The sequence below is a fragment of the Lepus europaeus genome, chromosome 15 (genome assembly GCF_033115175.1).
Source record: "Lepus europaeus isolate LE1 chromosome 15, mLepTim1.pri, whole genome shotgun sequence".
Lineage (NCBI taxonomy): Eukaryota > Metazoa > Chordata > Mammalia > Lagomorpha > Leporidae > Lepus > Lepus europaeus.
Genome location: NC_084841.1, coordinates 11,018,406 through 11,037,717, shown reverse-complemented (window position 1 = coordinate 11,037,717; position 19,312 = coordinate 11,018,406). Strand labels below are relative to the sequence as shown.

The following is a 19,312-nucleotide window of genomic DNA, read 5'->3' as shown; positions in this document are numbered from 1 at the left end:
GAGAAAGGTCTTCCTTCCATTGGTTCACTCCCCAAATGGCTGCTATGGCCGGCGCTGTGCCGATCCGAAGTCAGGAGCCAGGTACCTCCTCCCGGTCTCCCATGCAGGTGCAGGGGCCCAATCATTTGCGCCATTCTCCACTGCCTTCCTGGGCCACAGCAGAGAGCTGGACTGGAAGAGGAGCAACTGGGACTAGAACCTAGCGCCTACATGGGATGCCGGTGCCACAGTTGCCTCCCACCTGGCTGTTGTCACTACTATCCAGGTTGAATGGGTGTCAACTTTAACATCATATCCTTATACTTGAAATTTGGGGCAGTTTATTTTATTTTAAAGACATTAGTAAAAGTTTAGAGATTTTCCAATCCTGTGCTATGGACAAGGGTTTAATCACCACTTAAGAGCAACATACTATGAGACTTGCGCTTGTTCACAGCCATAGGATCCAATCCTAACTGCAAATGTAAACAGTCATCAGCCAGCAAGTTGGACAGAAACCTGGAGTGCACACCTAGGCAGCCAGCTGATCATGGCTTCGTCAGCAAATGCTGCCACTTTAGATGGTCTAGTGAGTGCTGTATGCCTGACTCCTGAATGTCATGGAAAGTGTGGAGATGGTTTTTTGCGATGGAGAACATTACGACATTCAGTTGGACTCGAGGACTGGGGCAAAGACTCACAATATGGACATGAAGGACACAGAAAAGATAGATTCATTCGTCTGTGGAGTTCTCAAAGCTCTTCATCTCTGGATTAAAACTGGAGTGGAAGGTGGCAGTCGCAAGGAGCTGTCACATTTATTACAAGGCAATGCAAGGGGAGTGTGGCCACTCTGTAATTCCTCAAGTCATGGAAGGCAGGAAGGCTGAGACCGTCTCCTGGTTTTAAATGAAGAAGGGAGTTGTGGGTATGCAATGCACTGGAGAACATCTCCAGCACCGCTGGCCAGTGCTCTCTTCTCCAACATCCATCTTCCTAGGGCAGGGTCCTACTGCATATTCTGGGCATGAAGCAGAAGGGATGTGAGAGGTGCATGCTGAGAGAGGTCTAATCTATGTACCAAGTGCCACCGACAACCTGTGGGACTCTGGGCAAATTGATTCCTTCACTCTGTGCCTCAGGTTCCTTGGATGTAACATGAGAACTGAAACAGCACTTATCACACAGGGTGGTTGTGAATTTGACAGGAAGCAATACACAGACAGTGCTTCAGAACAGTGCCCACGTTCTGCCAGCCTTTAACGTGTAAAGGGAGAGAGAGGAGCAATTAGGGTAAGAAAACGCATCTAGTAACAGAACACACATTACCATTTAAAAAATTGCGCTGGTTTTCTAGAATTTGGTTGATTTCGTGGATCCATGTTTGCCGGACACTTGGACTGGATGAGTGCAAAATGAAGGTCTCCGCCACGTCACCCGCCCTTGACGTCAGAGCAAATTTACAGGGGTCATTTTCCACGTTTTCCTCCAGGCAAAGGCAACTCACCTTAAAAAAAAATAAAGCATTATTCACAATAGCCAAGAGGTAGAAGCAACCCAAGTGTCCCCACTGGCTGACAAATGGATAAACAAAATGCCATCTAAGTGGGCAATGGGATATCATTTAGCTCTAAAAAAGAGGGAAATGCTGACACATGCTACAACGTGGATGAATCTTGGAAACATCAATGTAATGAAGTAAACCAGTCCCAAAGAGACAAAACCATAAAGACAGAAAGGGGATGGGGCTGCCAGCAGCTGTGGGAGAGGAGTGGGGATTCTGTGCTCTCGGGTGCTAGTTTCAGTTCTGCAAGATGAAGAATCTGGAGATAGATAGTGCTGGCAGTTGCACAGTAACATGAATGCATTTCATGCCACTGAACAGCTGACGGAAATAGTTAAGAAGACATTTGTTCAATGTACTGGACCACAATAAAAAAGTACATTTAACCCTGCTGACCAAGTGTAAAGTGAAATTCATCTTCAGTCAAAACTGAAACAACTGGGGGGAAGGTATTTGGCACAGCCGCTAAGACATGGGCTGAGAGATGCCCTCATCTTATATTCAAGTGCCTTGGTTTGAGTCCTGGCTTTGCTCCCCATTCCAGCTTCCTGGCAATGCACACCCTGGGAGGCAGCAGGTGGTGGCTCAAATAGTTGGGTTCCTGCCACCCACATGAGAGTCCTGGATGAAGGTCCTGGCTCCTAGCATTGGCCTGGCCCAGCCCTGGCTGTTGGGGGGCAGTTAACCAGGAGATGGGAGCTCTATTTCTATTTCTGCCTTTCAGAATAAAGAAAGAACATTTTAAAAGCCCTGAAACAATTACTTCTTGGTTGAGCTGGTGTTTTTACTACCTCAGAAGTCATTATTGTGAATCTGTTCAACTCCTTTTTCAACTCAGGGACTTGGCAACTATCCGTTTAACAGCTTGAACAATTAATTGGAAATGTGGGCCTGGGATTACCTGCTTCCAGAACTCTTTCATGATGACCCAGGATTGATTTCTTACTCATTTTCCCAGGAAAATATGATACCATTTTAAAAAAATCTCAAGTATCAATAAAATGCACTGTAGAAGTGTGTGTGTATATATGTGATATCATGACTAAAAATTATAGAATAATTCTATACATGAAGAGAATTTCTGTGGTGCTGGAGAGGTTTTCCATCAAGAGACTTGTGGATAGAATTAGTGGGAGGGTCAGGGGATGGATGGGTAAGCAGTGATGTATGTTGGGACCCATGGCTCAGATGGCCAGGCCGAAGTAGCTGGGCCGTGGCGTGAGACAAGGGCCTGCAGTCCCAGTTAAAGTGAAGGCAGCCCCCTCCCTTAGCTGTTCAGCTCTGAACCTCCCTGGATACCAGCGGGCAGAAGACTCCCATTGTGATGACTGTGCCATGGATACACCCACTTGTGTTCAGGCACATGGGAGCTGCTGGAGGTATGCAACATAAGTTGCCTTGGGGAGCCAGGTGGAAGAGGATGCCATGTCCTAGTGTGCTGTGAGGTCTGGATGCTCAGGGGGCCTCAGAGTCTCCCTGTCCCTGATGGGGACCCTGGCAACTTAGGGCAGAAGGCACCAAAAAACAGAAGCACATCTCTCTTCTGACCTTGGCCTGTACAGCTGCAGGGGCAGAAAGAACATGGGGGAGGTGCATCTCCCAGGGCCTCAGGCCTTTTCCTCTGCTATTCTCTGATTCACCTTTGATTTGTTCTCGTTACAGATTTACGGCCCTGTGCAACTTTCTTTATGCATTTCTTTGTGGTTTTTCTCTCATTCCTGCTGGGTGTCTGGCCCATCTCCCTTCTGGCCCAATGCATGCCTTGAGTGCTCAGTATCTCTTTGTCGAATGAAGAAGAGCAAGACTCTAGTTAGTTTTCTCTCATCACAGAGCAATACTCCAGATGTGTGCTTCTAAACTTTTTTAATTAAAAAAAATTTTTTTTATTTATTTGACAGGTAGAGTTACAGACAGTGAGAGAGAGACAGAGAGAAAGGTCTTCCTTCATTGGTTCACCCAAGTGGCTGCCATGGCCGGCGTTGCACCAATCCAAAGCCAGGAGCCAGGTGCTTCCTCCTATTCTCCCATGCGGGTGCAGGGGCCCAAGCACTTGGGCCATCCTCCACTGCCCTCCCGGGCCAGAGCAGAGAGCTGGACTGGAAAAGGAGCAACCAGGACTAGAACCCGGCACCCGTATGGGATGCTGGCGCCGCAGGCAGAGGATTAACCAAGTGAGCCAAGGTGCTGGCCCCCTGAACTTTTTCTTATATGGTCCGGGAGAGGGTGGTGCACATCACTAAAGATGAGGTCTTCCAATCATAAAAAGGAATGGCTGTTGTTACAGAGAAGTGTGGGCAAGACATCAACCATTCAAGGACAGCAGAAAGAGGGATGGGGTGAATTTAAAGGTTCTGGAATGTTCTAGAAGGTTCCTTAAATTTTAATAAACTAAACATCAAAGTATGTTATCAATAAAAAGTAAACAGTTCATCAGTACGACTGGTATATGAGAATACAGACACACAGACACATATACACACACGCTCTCTCTTTACCTTGATACTATTCTTAAACAGGAATCCAGGCATGGAGAAGCCCTTTTTTTTGTCAAGTGGTTCGCTGAATATGACGATCTGCTCAAAAAGGAAGACCCGCCTCTCTTTGCAGCGAGGCAGAAGTCCGGTATCTTGGTCTGTGACCAAGAATGTGTCCTGCAAGAGCAGCTTACCCTGGGCAACAATTTTACCCTAAAACAAGAAAAAAGGGGCAAAGGAAGGGGAGAAGAAAACATTGCATTCTATGTTATCTGAAGTTCTTTCCTGGAAGTTTTCTCTCACAGAATAATGTATTTTTCTTCTATTAATTTACACTTAATTTTTTCTCTTTTCCTGCAATGATCCTTGAGCCTAAACAGAACAACTGTCTAAATAAAATTCTTGCAAATCTTTGTGTAAACCACTGGCTTCAGTTAGAAAGTGACAGTGGGACCTTTCAGAACAGCACTTCCGGAGGCCTGGCTCTCATGCCAGTGCCAATAGCAGCACCTGCCTGACCAAAGGCGCATGCGTAGCAAGCTGTGTGCGCAGCAGCCTTCCCAGTACTTCTGTGCATCGTCGCATCTGAGAACCCCATCACTAGGACTTTCAATACTAATTCTCTCGCAAAATAGCTGGCAAGATAAAAATGTCTCCCCTCCGCTTTACTCAACAGTCAAATTGAGAGGGGAAAAAAGATTCTATTTCTGAATTCTTCTTCAAGATACACAACAGGGGAACATCTATGACATGAGTGGTCTGGCAATTTCAATGAAAATCTGCTTGACCACCCTGAAGTCAGGCTCCCTGGGATGACAGAAGGGCAGAGTCCTGCTGGCTCCTCCTATCTCCATCGCTACCACAGCTCTGAATGCTGGGGAAAAGAAACTCGGCTCTCATGGCAGTAGAGGACCCAAGGAAACAAAACACAGCCCTGCTTGTTTCTACCAGGAGGCACTGGGTTTTGAGTAGAGGAAGGTCCCCAAAAAAGCAAACCCAATGCACTGAAAAGAGGTTGAAAGGAAATATCAACCAAGTTAAAGTAGGGAAAGACAACTGAAAACCAAGCAAGAAGGATCAGTCTTCTACATGTAGAGAGAAAGAATCCAAGACAAAAGAAACGGAAGTTGGAAGAGCCCTTTAGAAGAACAACAGCTGCATTACGTCAAATCCTTGCAGCCGCCCCACGTTCATCATGTCGTTGCATCGCTTTGGTACTATGCACATGACTTCCACGGCTCTCTGTGGGCGGGAGAAAGCAGAGTGAGAGTTCAAGTCCCGCTGGGGAAGACTGGTGTGCTAATCCTCAACTGCATCTCCAAGGTCAGCTCCTCTCCCTCCCCGCCCTCTAGGGTGCAGAGGACACAGCGAGACTCCCTGGATAGATCCCTGTCACCCACTGCTCATCCCTTCTCAGGGCCAGCCCCTTGTGCTGGGAGACACTCAGGGCCTGGGAGAGCCTGTGGGGAGATTAGGGAAGGCAGAGCCAGTGATGCTAAGTACCTCTAGTTCTGATGTATCCAGGCTAGCTTTTTTGGAATACTTGAGGAAGTCCTGTCAGGGAAATGGAGAGAAGAGAACAGGATCAGGGTGATAAAGGCAACAGCAGATCACGTCCCTCTAGGCACGGGGTTCAGGGCTTTAGCTCTGTATTGTCATTAAGTTGTGGCACAGCAAGAAACTGTCCTGTGTGGGCGTCCAGCTGCTGGACAGCAAAGCCACACCCGATCTGACCACCCTCCAAGCAAGCCTCTGTTCCTCCTCAGATCCAGGTCCTATGTTTCACCAGCGAAGGATTCGTAATAAAGTAATCACTCGTGGCATGGAAAGGCATGTGACGTTTCCTTAAATGTGCCTAGGAATTTCAAGCATCAGCCAGGGGTTACTGCTGAGCCAATAGAGAAAACACACAGGGCTTAAATATTTAGTTTTATCAAAGGCGCCAAGAAGATTAGAAAAAATTTAAGGTCAACAGAGCTGAAAAAAATTCATTAGCATTCCATGGTCTGTGGTAAGGGTACAAGTGTATTGTTACTGACATTTTGATTCAGAACTTGGTGTAAATGAAAAATTGAGAAAGCTATATTTTAGTATAATTTTAAAATTTTCACTCTGAAATATTTAAAAGCAGAAAATCTGGGATTGCCATGTATATTTTACAGACTCTGCTCCCTTACCTGCCAAGTCCCCTGCCCCACCCTCCAATCTTGTTCTCTTCACTAAACGAAGCCTCAACAGAAGATTCTACCTCCTGCTCCCTCACCTTCAGCAGCAGCTGGTACTTCATAATTCTCTGCACTGGTTTGATCAACAGATCTGTGAGCTGCAACCTGTGTCCAAGACGCTGCTTTAAGTCCTGTGGTTTTAAGAGAAAAAAAGACAGTTTAGGGTTGCTGTTCATTACAGGGCAGCCTTTTAGTTCTCAAAAGACATTGTCAGGAAGGCTAAATGCAACACTGTCAGTAATAGTAATAAGAAAAAAAGGGCCACTTTGCACTCTAACTTTACAATTTCTCAGAGTTTCCAAGTATTATACTTTCACATTTCTGAGCTGTCTGTGAAAGCTGACTTTTATGCCTGTTTAAAGGCCTTCTTTTAATCCCTTCATCCAAACACATTATTTTTTTATTTTGAAGTAAAAGTTTAGATTGTAAATTATTCTGAATTTTTAATGAGCCCTGAGCTAAGCACTGATAAAACTCTTTATTTGCAACAAGGACTCCAGTCTTCTGGATGGCAGGGGACAGGACCATAGACTAAATTCATAATTCTGATTTTCAAGAAAGAAACAGGCCCAGAACTCTTGCCATGTAGGCTAATTTCCTGAAGATGGCCTAGTCCCCCTGGGAAATCAGACATCTTAATTTTTGTAATTCAGCTGTATCAAAAATTCACAAATACTTTCTGTATTTTGGGGGAGAGGTCTTACCTCAAAAAACGTATCAATGTATTCTGAGACAATGTGCTCAGACTTTGGCTTATTTTGACAATAAACTATGTACATGTGCAACCTTCTCTCCTGAAAATGAAAAAGGCAAACAGATTAAACAAGTGGAAGCACAATTAGAAGGTCAGAGCACACTGACATTTCAGCACCTTTTTAAAGGCAGTTATCTTAATACAAATCTTCACGGCTGGAGCTCTTGGGTACGTATTCCAGATTCATGTTCTAGTTCAGCTGCCTTATTTGTGGTTCCAAAATCAGTCCATTATTTCTCCCTCCTGCAGACCAAACCCCTCACTATGTGGTACCAAATGCCAACAAATACCAGAGGTAGTAGAACACTTTCTTAATATTAAACACAGACTTACTGCCATCTTTCCAAATCCTGCCAATAGCCCAGTACACCTGGCTACTCCTAGTGAGCAAGCAGCAGCTCCTTAATCTCAACTCCTACAGGAGGGGGAAAAGTGGACAAGACTTTTTTTAACCCACTGATCCTCAGAATGCAGTGTGCAAACTCCCAGGGCTCCCTGAGGCCTGCAGGCGTTCCAGCAGTCACAGCTGTTCTCCAAATAACACTAAGACATCGCATGCCTTTCTCAGGTGCTGGCCCCATGCTAATGTGCAAACCAAAGCTGGGTGAAACGTCTAACCCCGTGGCAAGAATTCAATGCTACAATTTTGCAGTTAAAAAAAAAAAAAGCCAGTTTCACTTAAGAAGATGCCTGTGAATTAAAAAATAATTCATTTTATTAAAACCTAATCATGGGTATAATGTTGTTATGGTGGCAACACAGAATTCTGTATAACCTTTTGGCTTATATAATAATTGTGTCAAGGGAAACACACTTGTGCAACTGCACAGTGTGAACTCCACTGATTTATGAAAAGAATGATGGACAAAAACTATACTTACTACACTTGTAAATCTAGCAGACATATTCTGGAATATGAAAGAAATAAGTCTGCCATTTTGGTACAAGAAACTGGATGTGCATGTTAATAATGAAAATTCTAGCTTTCAGGTAAAAATTAAAATTTTGGAAACATGTATAAGGGTACTTCAGAAAGTTCACGTAAGATGGAATTAAAAGATGTTTATTTTGCTGCAAAAATTTTTCTGTGCATAGGAGGGGTTGTTAAAAACTAATAGAAAATGCATACTATGAAAGAACTATGCAAGGACTTCAAGTGTTTTCTTCTATAAACTTTATGATAGCCTCATATCTGCCACAATGAACATGACAAACTTAAACTTTGCTGAAGAGATGGATGATGATAGGAAAAAATTTGACTCTTAGACATTGTATGATGAAATGTGTCAAGGTATAGAAGATCTGCCTAAGATCAGCAAACTGCTGTCTTTCCAATTTCCCAACACAGGGCAGCACAAGACCTGTGGGGAGAGAGGGCCTTGAGGCAAGACAGCTCAATGTGACAGCAAGAGAGTTCACTGAAAGGTTTTCAGATTCCACTTTGCAACAAGTTTTTTTTTAAAGATTTATTCATCTGAAAGTCAGAGTTACAGAGCAACTAGCTCTTTTTTTTTTTTTTACAGGCAGAGTGGACAGTGAGAGAGAGAGACAGAGAGAAAGGTCTTCCTTTGCCATTGGTTCACCCTCCAATGGTTGCCGTGGCTAGTGCGCTGCGACCGGCGCACCGCGCTGATCTGAAGCCAGGAGCCAGGTGCTTCTCCTGGTCTCCCATGGGGTGCAGGGCCCAAGCACTTGGGCCATCCTCCACTACACTCCCTGGCCATAGCAGAGAGCTGGCCTGGAAGAGGGGCAACCGGGATAGAATCCGGCGCCCCGATGGGCACTAGAACCCGGTGTCCCGGCGCCGCAGGCGGAGGATTAGCCTATTGAGCTGCGGCGCCAGCCAGAGCAACTAGCTTTTAAGAAACTATCACTTACCAGTTTTGGTATAGTATCTAAGCTATCTGTAATGATTAGAAGTGGCTATGAAAACATGGGTACCTTTGCAACTACACATATGTTAAGGATGAATTCCTTTTCATATACTTTAACCAGAAGAAACATCAGAATAGGCTGAGTGCGTAAGCAGATATGAAAATCTAGATATCCTCTTTTAAGGCAGGCATGAAAGAGATATACAAAAATCCTTACCACGAACTTTTTAAAATACACTAATTTTTCTAAAAATAATCACAGAACTTTAATATTAATACACTTAGATATGCACATGCATTTGGCTACTTTGTTAAACCCACTGCATTATAGGTACATCTTCACTAAATACTTGTCTGCCCACAGATAACCCAAAGTTTTCTGCTTCAGGCTGGGCTCTAGTGCCCTCTGATTGACCTGTACTGTACTGCCAGCAAAGGAGCCAGCTGGGAGGGGCTGGTGACCAGGAGAGATCATCTACACACAGAAGAGCAAATTCCAATGTAACAGGGTACAATCTGATATTATTCCTAACAGATGCACTCCTGTACACAAGTGATTTTCTTCTTCAATCTGACAAACTAACGACTAAATATGACAGTATCAGAACAGAATAGAGATAATGCTATTGTGCTTACGTGTTTAACAAAAAGGGATCCTAGTTTTTCTGGATCTTCAAGGCACTTCTCTAACTCTCCTAAAAAAAAGCTGAAAAGAGAGGGGAACTATCAGAACCACTTCCAATTTGCTTTCTAATTTTTGATGTGGGTATACATTTTCAAAATAATCTATTTTTACATGAGCAATTGATATATAGTTAACAAATATAACAAACACAGAAACAATTCTGTTAGGATATAAAGCAAAAGATTCTGAATTAAAAAATACAAGGGAGGAAGAGTGTTCCTTGACTGGCAAATTTCCCTTCTTTTAGATAATTAACATTTCATCTTGTTGTTTTGAAGGATACAAGCACTAATATCCTTAGCTGAATACTGAGTGAATTTCAATGTTTCAAAGCAACTCATCATTTATTTCTGAAAACTTGGTCTTTATACTTGTGAGTTTCATATTCATTTTATGACACTTTATTTAGAGGCTCAAACTGGCTATCAGAAATAAAATACTAAAAATGTTAGTTGTGGAAGCTCTTTAAAGGTTCCTTAAACCTTCCAGTCATCCATCGCTAAGATTAAAATTAGGTACCATAAAAGGAACAAAACAGCTGTGAGACACCTGCTCTTCATTTCTTCTGGGTTCTAGTTGTCTTTAAGATGTTTGTCTTCCATAATCATCGCTTGCATCTGTTTAATATTTTATTAGCCTGCAGACTGGCATGCCCATTAATGTTCTGTTGAATGTGTAGCACGTGAGGTTTTGCTACCCCACTGTGACAGACAGAATCTCTGGATGCAGTTCTCTGCTCATCGCAGGAACAGTAGTCACTTCCCCCTTCCTCGCCACAGCCTTAAAAACCAGGCTTGGGAGCAGGAAATTGCATAATAGTACCAATGTTTCTTTTTACAATAGTTTCACTGTGGACTTTTATAGATTGGAGTGCTGTTTCTAAAGGTGACAACTGAATTAGAGGAGTCTGAACTGGATATCACAAGGGTTATAAAAGACCTCATAACTGAGCTCAAAGGTATGATATTCTGCTAAGCAGCGTAAGTACAAAAATAATAAAACACGACTTGATGCATGCCATGTCACACCGCCTTGTATCTGTATAGTGTCCCGCCTTCACCCCTGCCATCTAGAGAAGAGAACATGCCTGGTGGGAAAGTCTAGGCCTCACGGAGAGGTGAGCATCTGATCTGTGTTAGAAGAGGGTGGGGACGCCACGCTCCCAACAGAGGAAGCTGATGTAGCCACAATGACAGGACAGACCGAGGCCTCTCCAGGTAATAGTGAGCAGAACAGTGCACCTGGAATGTTCCACTGTAGCTATCAGCAGCTGGCATTAAGCACTAATTAGAACAGATGAAGGATTTTTAAAACTACAAGCAAGTGACCCAAAGGTGCAGATGTGTGGTGACAAGCACTGGAAGGCCGAGGCAAGTTGCTACAACACAAAGCCCTTTGTGGATCTCCTCCTGGTTGGGATGGGTGCGGGCAAGGTACTGGGATGGATTCAATTTGATTTTTATGGGCAATCATGTCTACTTTTCCCATTAAAACTGAGTTGGACAAATGAATACTTTCCAATCCTGTAACAGTAACTTGCATTTATTAAAAAGGTGGCTGTAATTAAAACACTTACTGAGACTTCTTCTCTGCAGATATTGTTCTAAGTATTAACTTAGTCCCTCTCACAGCGGGGTAACAATCTGATCAAGGTTGTGTGGAGGAAGAATGAAGGCTCAGAGAGGGGAAGCAATTGGCTCAAGGACAGGAGTAGGCTATGGCCCAGGTTGGCAGAGTTGGCAATTACCTACTGCTGAACCTGGTCTGTCACGGACCAGAGTGAGAAAGGGAAGAGCCTTTTCCACACCATGAAATGCTACCACAAAATGCCCTGGTACATCAGTGTTTCTGCTGCTCCCGAGGTCACACAGGAGATACAACAAAATGAACCAACAGTCTCCCTCACTGCTGGCCTGACCTGAGGCAGTTCAGCAAGTGCTGAGGCTTTGCACACCATCAGGCACGACATGGATTTTACGTACTCTCTGTGCCAGTCATAGATCTGATGGATGTTGCCAAACACAATCTTGTCTTTTCCTTTCATGTCATCGGGAACACCATCTTCTTTCATAAGTGCCATGTAGCCCTATAGTTGAACATGAAAATAGGTTTATTTCATGGAATAGGTTTGAATTAAGGAGAGGCTTAGTGACTAATAGTTACAAAGGACAAAAGAGAAATATACACTGTCTTGTAATCAGCTTTTTATTTAAAAGCAAACAAAAACTCCTCCAAGAAAAATGTCCTTTCTGATTCTTGAAATATATGGTTACATTCATTGCTATAATTTTCTCTCCCTGAACCATTTCGCATTCATAGATCAAAATTTTTCTAAGCAATTGAAACAGTTTACATAAATATAAATGGATTCATAAGACAAATAATCTTACCAGCTAGTAAATATTAAATATTTGGTCTGAAATGGATTTCCTCTGTTTCCACTATTTATATCATATAAACAGATTTTCTTTTCTCTTTGGATTATTTATATAACCATAAGATTCACCAATTTTTTTTTTTGACAGGTAGAATTATAGACTGAGAGGGAGACAGAGAGAAAGGTCTTCCTTCTGTTGGTTCACTCCCTAAATGGCTTCCACGGCCAGCACTGCGCCGATCCGAAGTCAAGAGCCAGGTGCTTCTTCCTGGTCTCCCATGCAGGTGCAGGGTCCATGCACTTGGGCCATCCTCCACTGCCTTCCTGGGCCACAGCAAAAAGCTGGCCTACACTCATATGGGATGCTGGCATCGCAGGCAGAGGATTAACCAAGTGAGCCACAGCGCTGGCCACTAAGTTTTTTATAAATTAATTTTTAAGAACTGCTGATTAAATATGTCTTTAAAGTATGGTTTAAAACTTCTATTATGGGCCAATGCTGTGGCATAGCAGGTTAAAACCCCAACCTGCAGCACTGGCATCCCATATGGGTGCCGGTTTAAGACCCGGCTGCTCCACTTCTGGTCTAGGTCCCTGATAATGTGCCTGGGAAAGCAGCAGAAGACGGCTCAAGTGTTTGGGCCTCTGCACCCATGTGGGAGACCCAGAAGAAGCTCCTGGCTTCTGGCTTCAGATCGGCTCTGCTCCTGGTATTACAGCGATTTGGGGAGTGAACCAGCAGATAGAAGACCTCCCTCTCTCTCTCTACCTCTCTCTGTAACTCTTTCAAAAAAAAAAAAAATAAATAAATCTTAAAAGAAAACTTCTATTAGGCCGGCACCGCGGCTCAATAGGCTAATCCTCCGCCTTGCAGCGCCGGCACACCGGGTTCTAGTCCCGGTCGGGGCACTGACTCTGTCCCGGTTGCCCCTCTTCCAGGCCAGCTCTCTGCTGTGGCCAGGGAGTACAGTGGAGGATGGCCCAAGTGCTTGGGCCCTGCACCCCATGGGAGACCAGGAGAAGCACCTGGCTCCTGCCATCGGATCAGCGCGGTGCGCCGGCCGCAGCGCGCCAGCCGCGGCGGCCATTGGAGGGTGAACCAATGGCAAAGGAAGACCTTTCTTTCTTTCTTTTTTTTTTTTTTATTTTTGACAGGCAGAGTGGACAGTGAGAGAGAGAGACAGAGAGAAAGGTCTTCCTTTTTCTGTTGGTTCACCCTCCAATGGCCGCCGCGGTTGGCGCGCTGTGGCTGGCGCACCGCGCTGATCCGATGGCAGGAGCCAGGTGCTTCTCCTGGTCTCCCATGGGGTGCAGGGCCCAAGCACTTGGGCCATCCTCCACTGCACTCCCTGGCCACAGCAGAGAGCTGGCCTGGAAGAGAGGCAACCGGGACAGGATCGGTGCCCCGACCGGGACTAGAACCCGGTGTGCCGGCGCCGCAAGGCGGAGGATTAGCCTAGTGAGCTGTGGCACCGGCCAGGAAGACCTTTCTCTCTGTCTCTCTCTCTCATTGTCCACTCTGCCTGTCAAAAAATAAAAATAAAAAAATTAAAAAAAAAAGAAAACTTCTATTAAACTCTGCTGTAAAACAATCTCTTAAGCATTCAAGTTACTTATTGTGTTCAATTTTTTGTAACAGTTATTACTTTTAATGGGATGTTTATTCAAAGCTGTTGCCTTATTCATATTTGTAAAGCTGAAATATTAAATAACATTTTATACTATGAAACAGCTTTCTGATGAGTTGATTTTATTAATATGTCCTGAACGTAACTGTAGGGATAAGTCTGGAAATGGTTCCTGATTCAGCACAAAAGGCAGTGACCTGGCTATGCCTGCATCATACTTGGCAACTTCCAGTCAATGAAAATGGTGATGCATTTCACCTGGGCAAAGCCATAGGAAAATGATCTGCTGTCACCACATGACAAAGTCTGACTTCACGTGAACTCAGAATGGTGCCAAATCTGCAACTGGAATTCATGGTCTTTTTCAGCCAGTAATGTTTTCATTTCTGTAGTGATACCACACTTGTGAAATGATTAAAGGCAAGGTTCCAATCTAATAAATATTATGATTGGATATAATCATTAAAACTCACTGGTTAAAAAAAAAAAAGAGTACGTCAAGATGCACTATGCAAAAAAAGAACTATTTAGAACTAAACACAGATTATTAAGATAAATGGCTAAATTTTATTTCTTAGAAATACTTCCTTGGGTTTCTTTTTAAGCTTTTATTTATTTTCATTTTATTTGAAAGGCAGAGAGAGAGGCATATCTTCCATCTGCTGGTTCACTCCCCAGATGCTCACAATAGCCAAAGCTGGGCCAGGCAGAAGCCAGGAGTTTAGAATTCAATCTAGGACTCTCATGTGGATGGCAGGGGTCCAAGAACTTGAGCCATCACCTGCTGCCTCCCAGGTGTGCAAGCTGGATCAAAAGTGGAGGAGCTGTGACTTGAACCAGGCTGGTCAATATGGGTTGTGGGCACCCCAAGTGTTGTCTTAATTACTATATCAAACATCTGCCCCCTCAAAATGTTTTTTAAAGTTTCTGAGAAGGTATCAGTGTTAAACTGTCTAAACTGATACTTCTTTGGGACAATTTTTGGGGAGGATACAAGGTTATTAAGTCTCTGATAATACGTACCTCTACCACATAGCCAAGGTCTCGTACATAGTCACGCTCTGTCTCCACTAACTCTTGCAAAACATAGCTGGAAAGAGAAAAACAGTGTTTATCATACAAACTCTGTTTTCTAAATGAATTTTTTATACTTGTCTTTTGTCAAAACAGATTCCTGGGACTACAAAGTAATATAGTAACAAGTTGGTGCATCTGGGCCTTAAATTCCTCATGGTCCCAAATCACAAGTTCAAATGAATGACTCATGAAACTCTCCACAAGGCAAAAGATACTGGAACACATGGGTGCCATTAGGGTGAACTGTATTCTGATGAATATATGGACAGCGAAGGGAGGGAAGCTTTTATGTAACAGTGTTTGTTACAAAGGCATGACATTACAAGAAGTAGTTTTCTTTATTGTTAAAATAATTAAGTTGTTTGAAGTGCAACTGGACACCCAAGAAAACATTTTAATTCAGATGTTTAAAATCTTGGGTCTGAACCCTTCACTTGGGAGTTTTTATGTTGAGAAGTTTAGTAACTATTTAAGGCCATTCAGACTACAGAATATAATCATTTGCTCAGTACAGCAAATAATCTCAACTGGTCTGAAACATGTCATTCATTTATTCGCTCACCCATCCAGCCATCCAGCCATCCATCTGACCAACATCCACGTTGTACCTCCCCTGTGCCCACCACTGAATAAAACCTGCTCTCCACTCTCATTGGCTGACAATTTTCCCTCTTCTCTCCAAAGGCAAGTTTAAACTTTCCATAGTATTTTTCAGGAGGCTTTCTTCTCAGGAATTGATAAACCCTACAACTAAAGTTATGCTAGAAAAGTATATAACTTTGTGGTACTGATTCTGATTTTATGTTACCTTCTTTTACTTTCACAAATATGTATACAACAGGAAGTAAAGGCACTTCTCACCACTAGTGACAGAAGACATTCTTGTTTATGAAGTATAATATACCAATGACACAACAGCAGTTGCAGGTATGACTTACTGAGGCCTTGAGAGGTTCTGAGTGGGACCCTCCCCGCTACCTTCCACTCCTCCCACACGCAGTTTCCCAACAAGAGACCTCGAGTCTCTCCTCATTGGGTGAATTCAGCGACGAGTCCCATTCACGTTTTGGAAGGTGATAAAGGAGGGATGCCAGAGAGCATGAGAGCATGTTAGTCTTACTGCCTTCTCTTTAAAGAGCTGGATTTCCGTTCTTCCATCTCATCAATGGGCGAGGAGGAAGAGAGAAGGGAGTTGTCCGAAGGGTTGAAGGAAGGGCTGCTGCTGTCTCCCTGGTCAACAAGGAGTGAGCTAGGACGATCCTCCAGTGCCTGGAAGAAATGAGATTGGCAAGAATGCTCACTGCCCATGATCCACGATAGACTGGAACTGGGTAAGAAAACTTCTAGGCCAGAAAACAAATAAGATGTGTTTGTTAAATTATAAAATCAACATGATTGTGAAATTAGATAATATTTAATGACATGAAAATTTTACTTTTCATAAAAAAACAGTTAGAAGACCTGGATACAAGAGGAAAGGCAGAATGATGAGGAGAGTAAAACTTTATTACATTAGTATTTTCTTTTCCCTATTATCAAATAATTAGAAATGAAACAATTTGCTTGTGTCAGAGCATGCCCCATTTCTGGAGGTCCTACATATTTCAAATCTAGCATTCTGACTACATTCTGGCCAAATAAAAGCAAGAGCATTTTCATAAGTGTGTGGATCAGGTCAGTATAGTCCCTGGACACAGCGTTTCTGCCTCTTGTTGCTGAGTACTGTGGCCACACCAACAATCTATAAACAAACGTGGTTTGCCTTTTGGTTATCTGTGGAGTCTAGCTGAAATTAATCTCCCTCCTAAAATTTCCTTTATATCTCTCATATAGGAAATAGTTATAATGCTAGTCTCATTGTTTCTCCAAAACTCACTCTCTCCCACACTGGACTTTGGTTTCTGCAGGCCAGTGTTTTCATTGTCGTTTAATTAATCTATGAGTTGAATATTGATGACCCCTCTCTCTGGATTACTGTGAGATTACTTTCTACTTGGCATGTACTAACTTTGTTTCTCTAATACTTGTCCTCTGCTCTCCTTCACAGTAACAGACTGACTCTGACTTCAGCAGAGCTTTGGGGACACCAAGTCTGTACACGACATACAGTTTTGTTAAACCACACAGAGCTGTAAAACACATCAACTGCTGCTCTCATTTATGAGAAACAGGGCATTAAGTTAGTTGAGGACCAGAGTTTGATCCGAAAAATTGCATTTTTTAAAATAAACAAATAGCTATTGACCTTTACTAGAAGCAAACGTTCTGCCATAAATAGCAGAGTGCTTTGTGCTGCTCCGATCAGGTCGTTGTTTGACAGAAGGGCTCCAGTCTGGGAGCGAGGGGAGGAGTAAGGCTGTCTCCCATCTGGCCAGCTGAGGCTTGTTAGATTGAATTCTGTTCACTTGAACAGTGAGAACAGAAAGAAAAGAAAGTTTCCAGATGTTCCCCTTAGGCACAGGAAAGAGTGAGGCAGTAATGTTATGGCTGTTTGGATGTCCCTGGGGTTCCTGTCTTCCACACCCAGGAATGGCTGGCTGGACGGGAAACAATGGTGTCTCAAGGCTCCCTTGGATGCTCAGACATGATGTGTCCTGACTAAGGCAGGGACAGATGCCCTGACAAGAATGCAGTCCTGGCCACAGCCACACGTTCTTGTTCCAGTCATGCCATTCACTCTCTCCATGCTGCCCATGTGCCTATGACACAAATGTGTTTAAGTGAAAAGGCTCTCACCAGGAAAATACTGCTGCCAGACACCTGTACTGGGACTTGGCAGACTGAGGATGAATATTTGTATTTGCCAAACTCTCCGGTTTTGGTTATCTTTTGTGGGTAGGTCCTTTCCAATTTTCTCTATTTCTTTTATGAAGATAGCTCTGCACAGATACTCTATTTTTTCTGAGGTTAGTTTTACTAAGTTGTACTATCTTAGGAAGCTGCCCATTTTTACCCAGATTTCAAAGAGTTAAAAAATGTTTGAATTTCATCCGTTCACTTCTCCCTTATGAATTATTAATTGTGTGATTTGTGCTTTCCATTCTCTTGAAAAGGTTGTCTAGTACCTGTATTTATTTAAAAAACAAATTTTTGGGGGCCGGCACCGTGGCTCACTTGGTTAATCCTCTGCCTGCAGTGCCGGCATCCCATATGGGCACCAGATTCTAGTCCTGGTTGCTCCTCTTCCAGTCCAGCTCTCTGCTGTGGCCTGGGAAGGCAGTGGAGGATGGCTCAAGTGCTTTGGCACCTGCACCTGTGTCAGAGACCAGGAAGAAGTACCTAGCTCGTGGCTTCAGATCAGCATAGCTTTGGCCGTGGCGGCCATTTGGGGGGTGAACCAACGAAGGAAGACCTTTCTCTCTGTCTCTCTCTCACTGTCTAACTCTATCTGTCAAATAAATTTTAAAAAACAAACAATTTTTAAATTTTTTTTTTTTTTATTTTTGACAGGCAGAGTGGACAGTGAGAGAGAGAGACAGAGAGAAAGGTCTTCCTTTTGCTGTTGGTTCACCCTCCAATGGCCACCGCGGCCGGCACACTGCGCTGATCCCAAGGCAGGAGCCAGGTGCTTATCCTGGTCTCCCATGGGGTACAGGGCCCAAGCACTTGGGCCATCCTCCACTGCACTCCCTGGCCATAGCAGAGAGCTGGCCTGGAAGAGGGGCAACCGGGACAGAATCCGGTGCCCCGACCGGGACTAGAACCCGGTGTGCCAGCGCCGCAAGGCGGAGGATTAGCCTGTTGAGCCACGGTGCTGGCCCCAAACAAACAAATTTTTGGTTGTATGTACTATTGTTTTCTAACTCACTACTTTCTGCTTTCATCCCTACAGTTAAAGCCTTATTTTTCTTTGGTTTATTTTGTTGTTCTTGTTTTATCTGGAGTTATATGTTACTCTGATTTTCATTGTTTCTTGTATCTCCCTTTATATCTTGGTCAGTGAAAAGAAGAAAACCCCAAAGCTAAGTTCAAACAATCACCATGGCAAGAGGCTACTATTACTCTATTGCCAATGCCCAGAAAAGATGCACAACCTTTAAAATATCCAATTTCACTAAAAATATGGAGGTAGGATGGGAAAAACTTCCAGGGGACAGGTTTTAGGGTGGCTTTTGTTTGTTACACTGAATTATTAGCTTTTAGAGGAAGATAGGTTCAGTTCCTTGGATAAAACAATACCTAACAGTTGAACATCCCCTTCCCTCTCTTTGCCAATCCAAAAAATTAGTATGCAACTTCCAATAAACAATTCAGTGTTCAAATCTAATTATAAAGGTGCTACAGCCTTAGAGACCACCCTTGAGAAAAAAGCATGGATGGCCAAGGATGTACCAAAGTATTGCAGGGAGCAGGATGGTTGAAGCATATGAGAAGGATTCAGTACAGTTTCTACTGACAACAAGTTGTTCCAGTGTGACATCTAAGTATTACTGATGGGAAATCCAAGCAGAGTTATATTTCTGTGAAAATATTTTCTGAGAAAAGGGCAGAATCCAGATTATAATCCAAGGGAACACCGAGGGGATGAGCCCATCACAGAAAGCGTGAACGAGGTTCCTCAGCAGACGGAAAGGCCCGTGAACACCTCTGTGAAGTCAGGAACCTTGTTAGGAGTTGAGTAAAAAGTAACCTAGTAATGGGTCCAAGTTTAAAGCTGAAGCTACAGGCTGAAGCA

General features: G+C 43.5%; 1 protein-coding gene across 2 annotated transcripts in view; it reads right to left on the bottom strand.

Moving 5' to 3' along the window:
- The window catches only part of TRIO (trio Rho guanine nucleotide exchange factor), a 387,461-nt gene that overhangs the window by 23,404 nt on the left and 344,745 nt on the right, over positions 1–19,312 (bottom strand). For both annotated transcript variants that reach the window (XM_062211811.1, XM_062211812.1), the window contains exons 38-47: positions 15,758–15,906; positions 14,584–14,650; positions 11,538–11,641; positions 9,507–9,576; positions 6,947–7,036; positions 6,281–6,373; positions 5,521–5,571; positions 5,182–5,259; positions 4,039–4,230; positions 1,309–1,486 (exon numbers count right to left, since the gene is read on the bottom strand). In XM_062211811.1, coding sequence (XP_062067795.1) covers positions 1,309–1,486; positions 4,039–4,230; positions 5,182–5,259; positions 5,521–5,571; positions 6,281–6,373; positions 6,947–7,036; positions 9,507–9,576; positions 11,538–11,641; positions 14,584–14,650; positions 15,758–15,906 — 1,072 coding nt within the window. The remainder of the gene's footprint in view (positions 1–1,308; positions 1,487–4,038; positions 4,231–5,181; positions 5,260–5,520; positions 5,572–6,280; positions 6,374–6,946; positions 7,037–9,506; positions 9,577–11,537; positions 11,642–14,583; positions 14,651–15,757; positions 15,907–19,312) is intronic.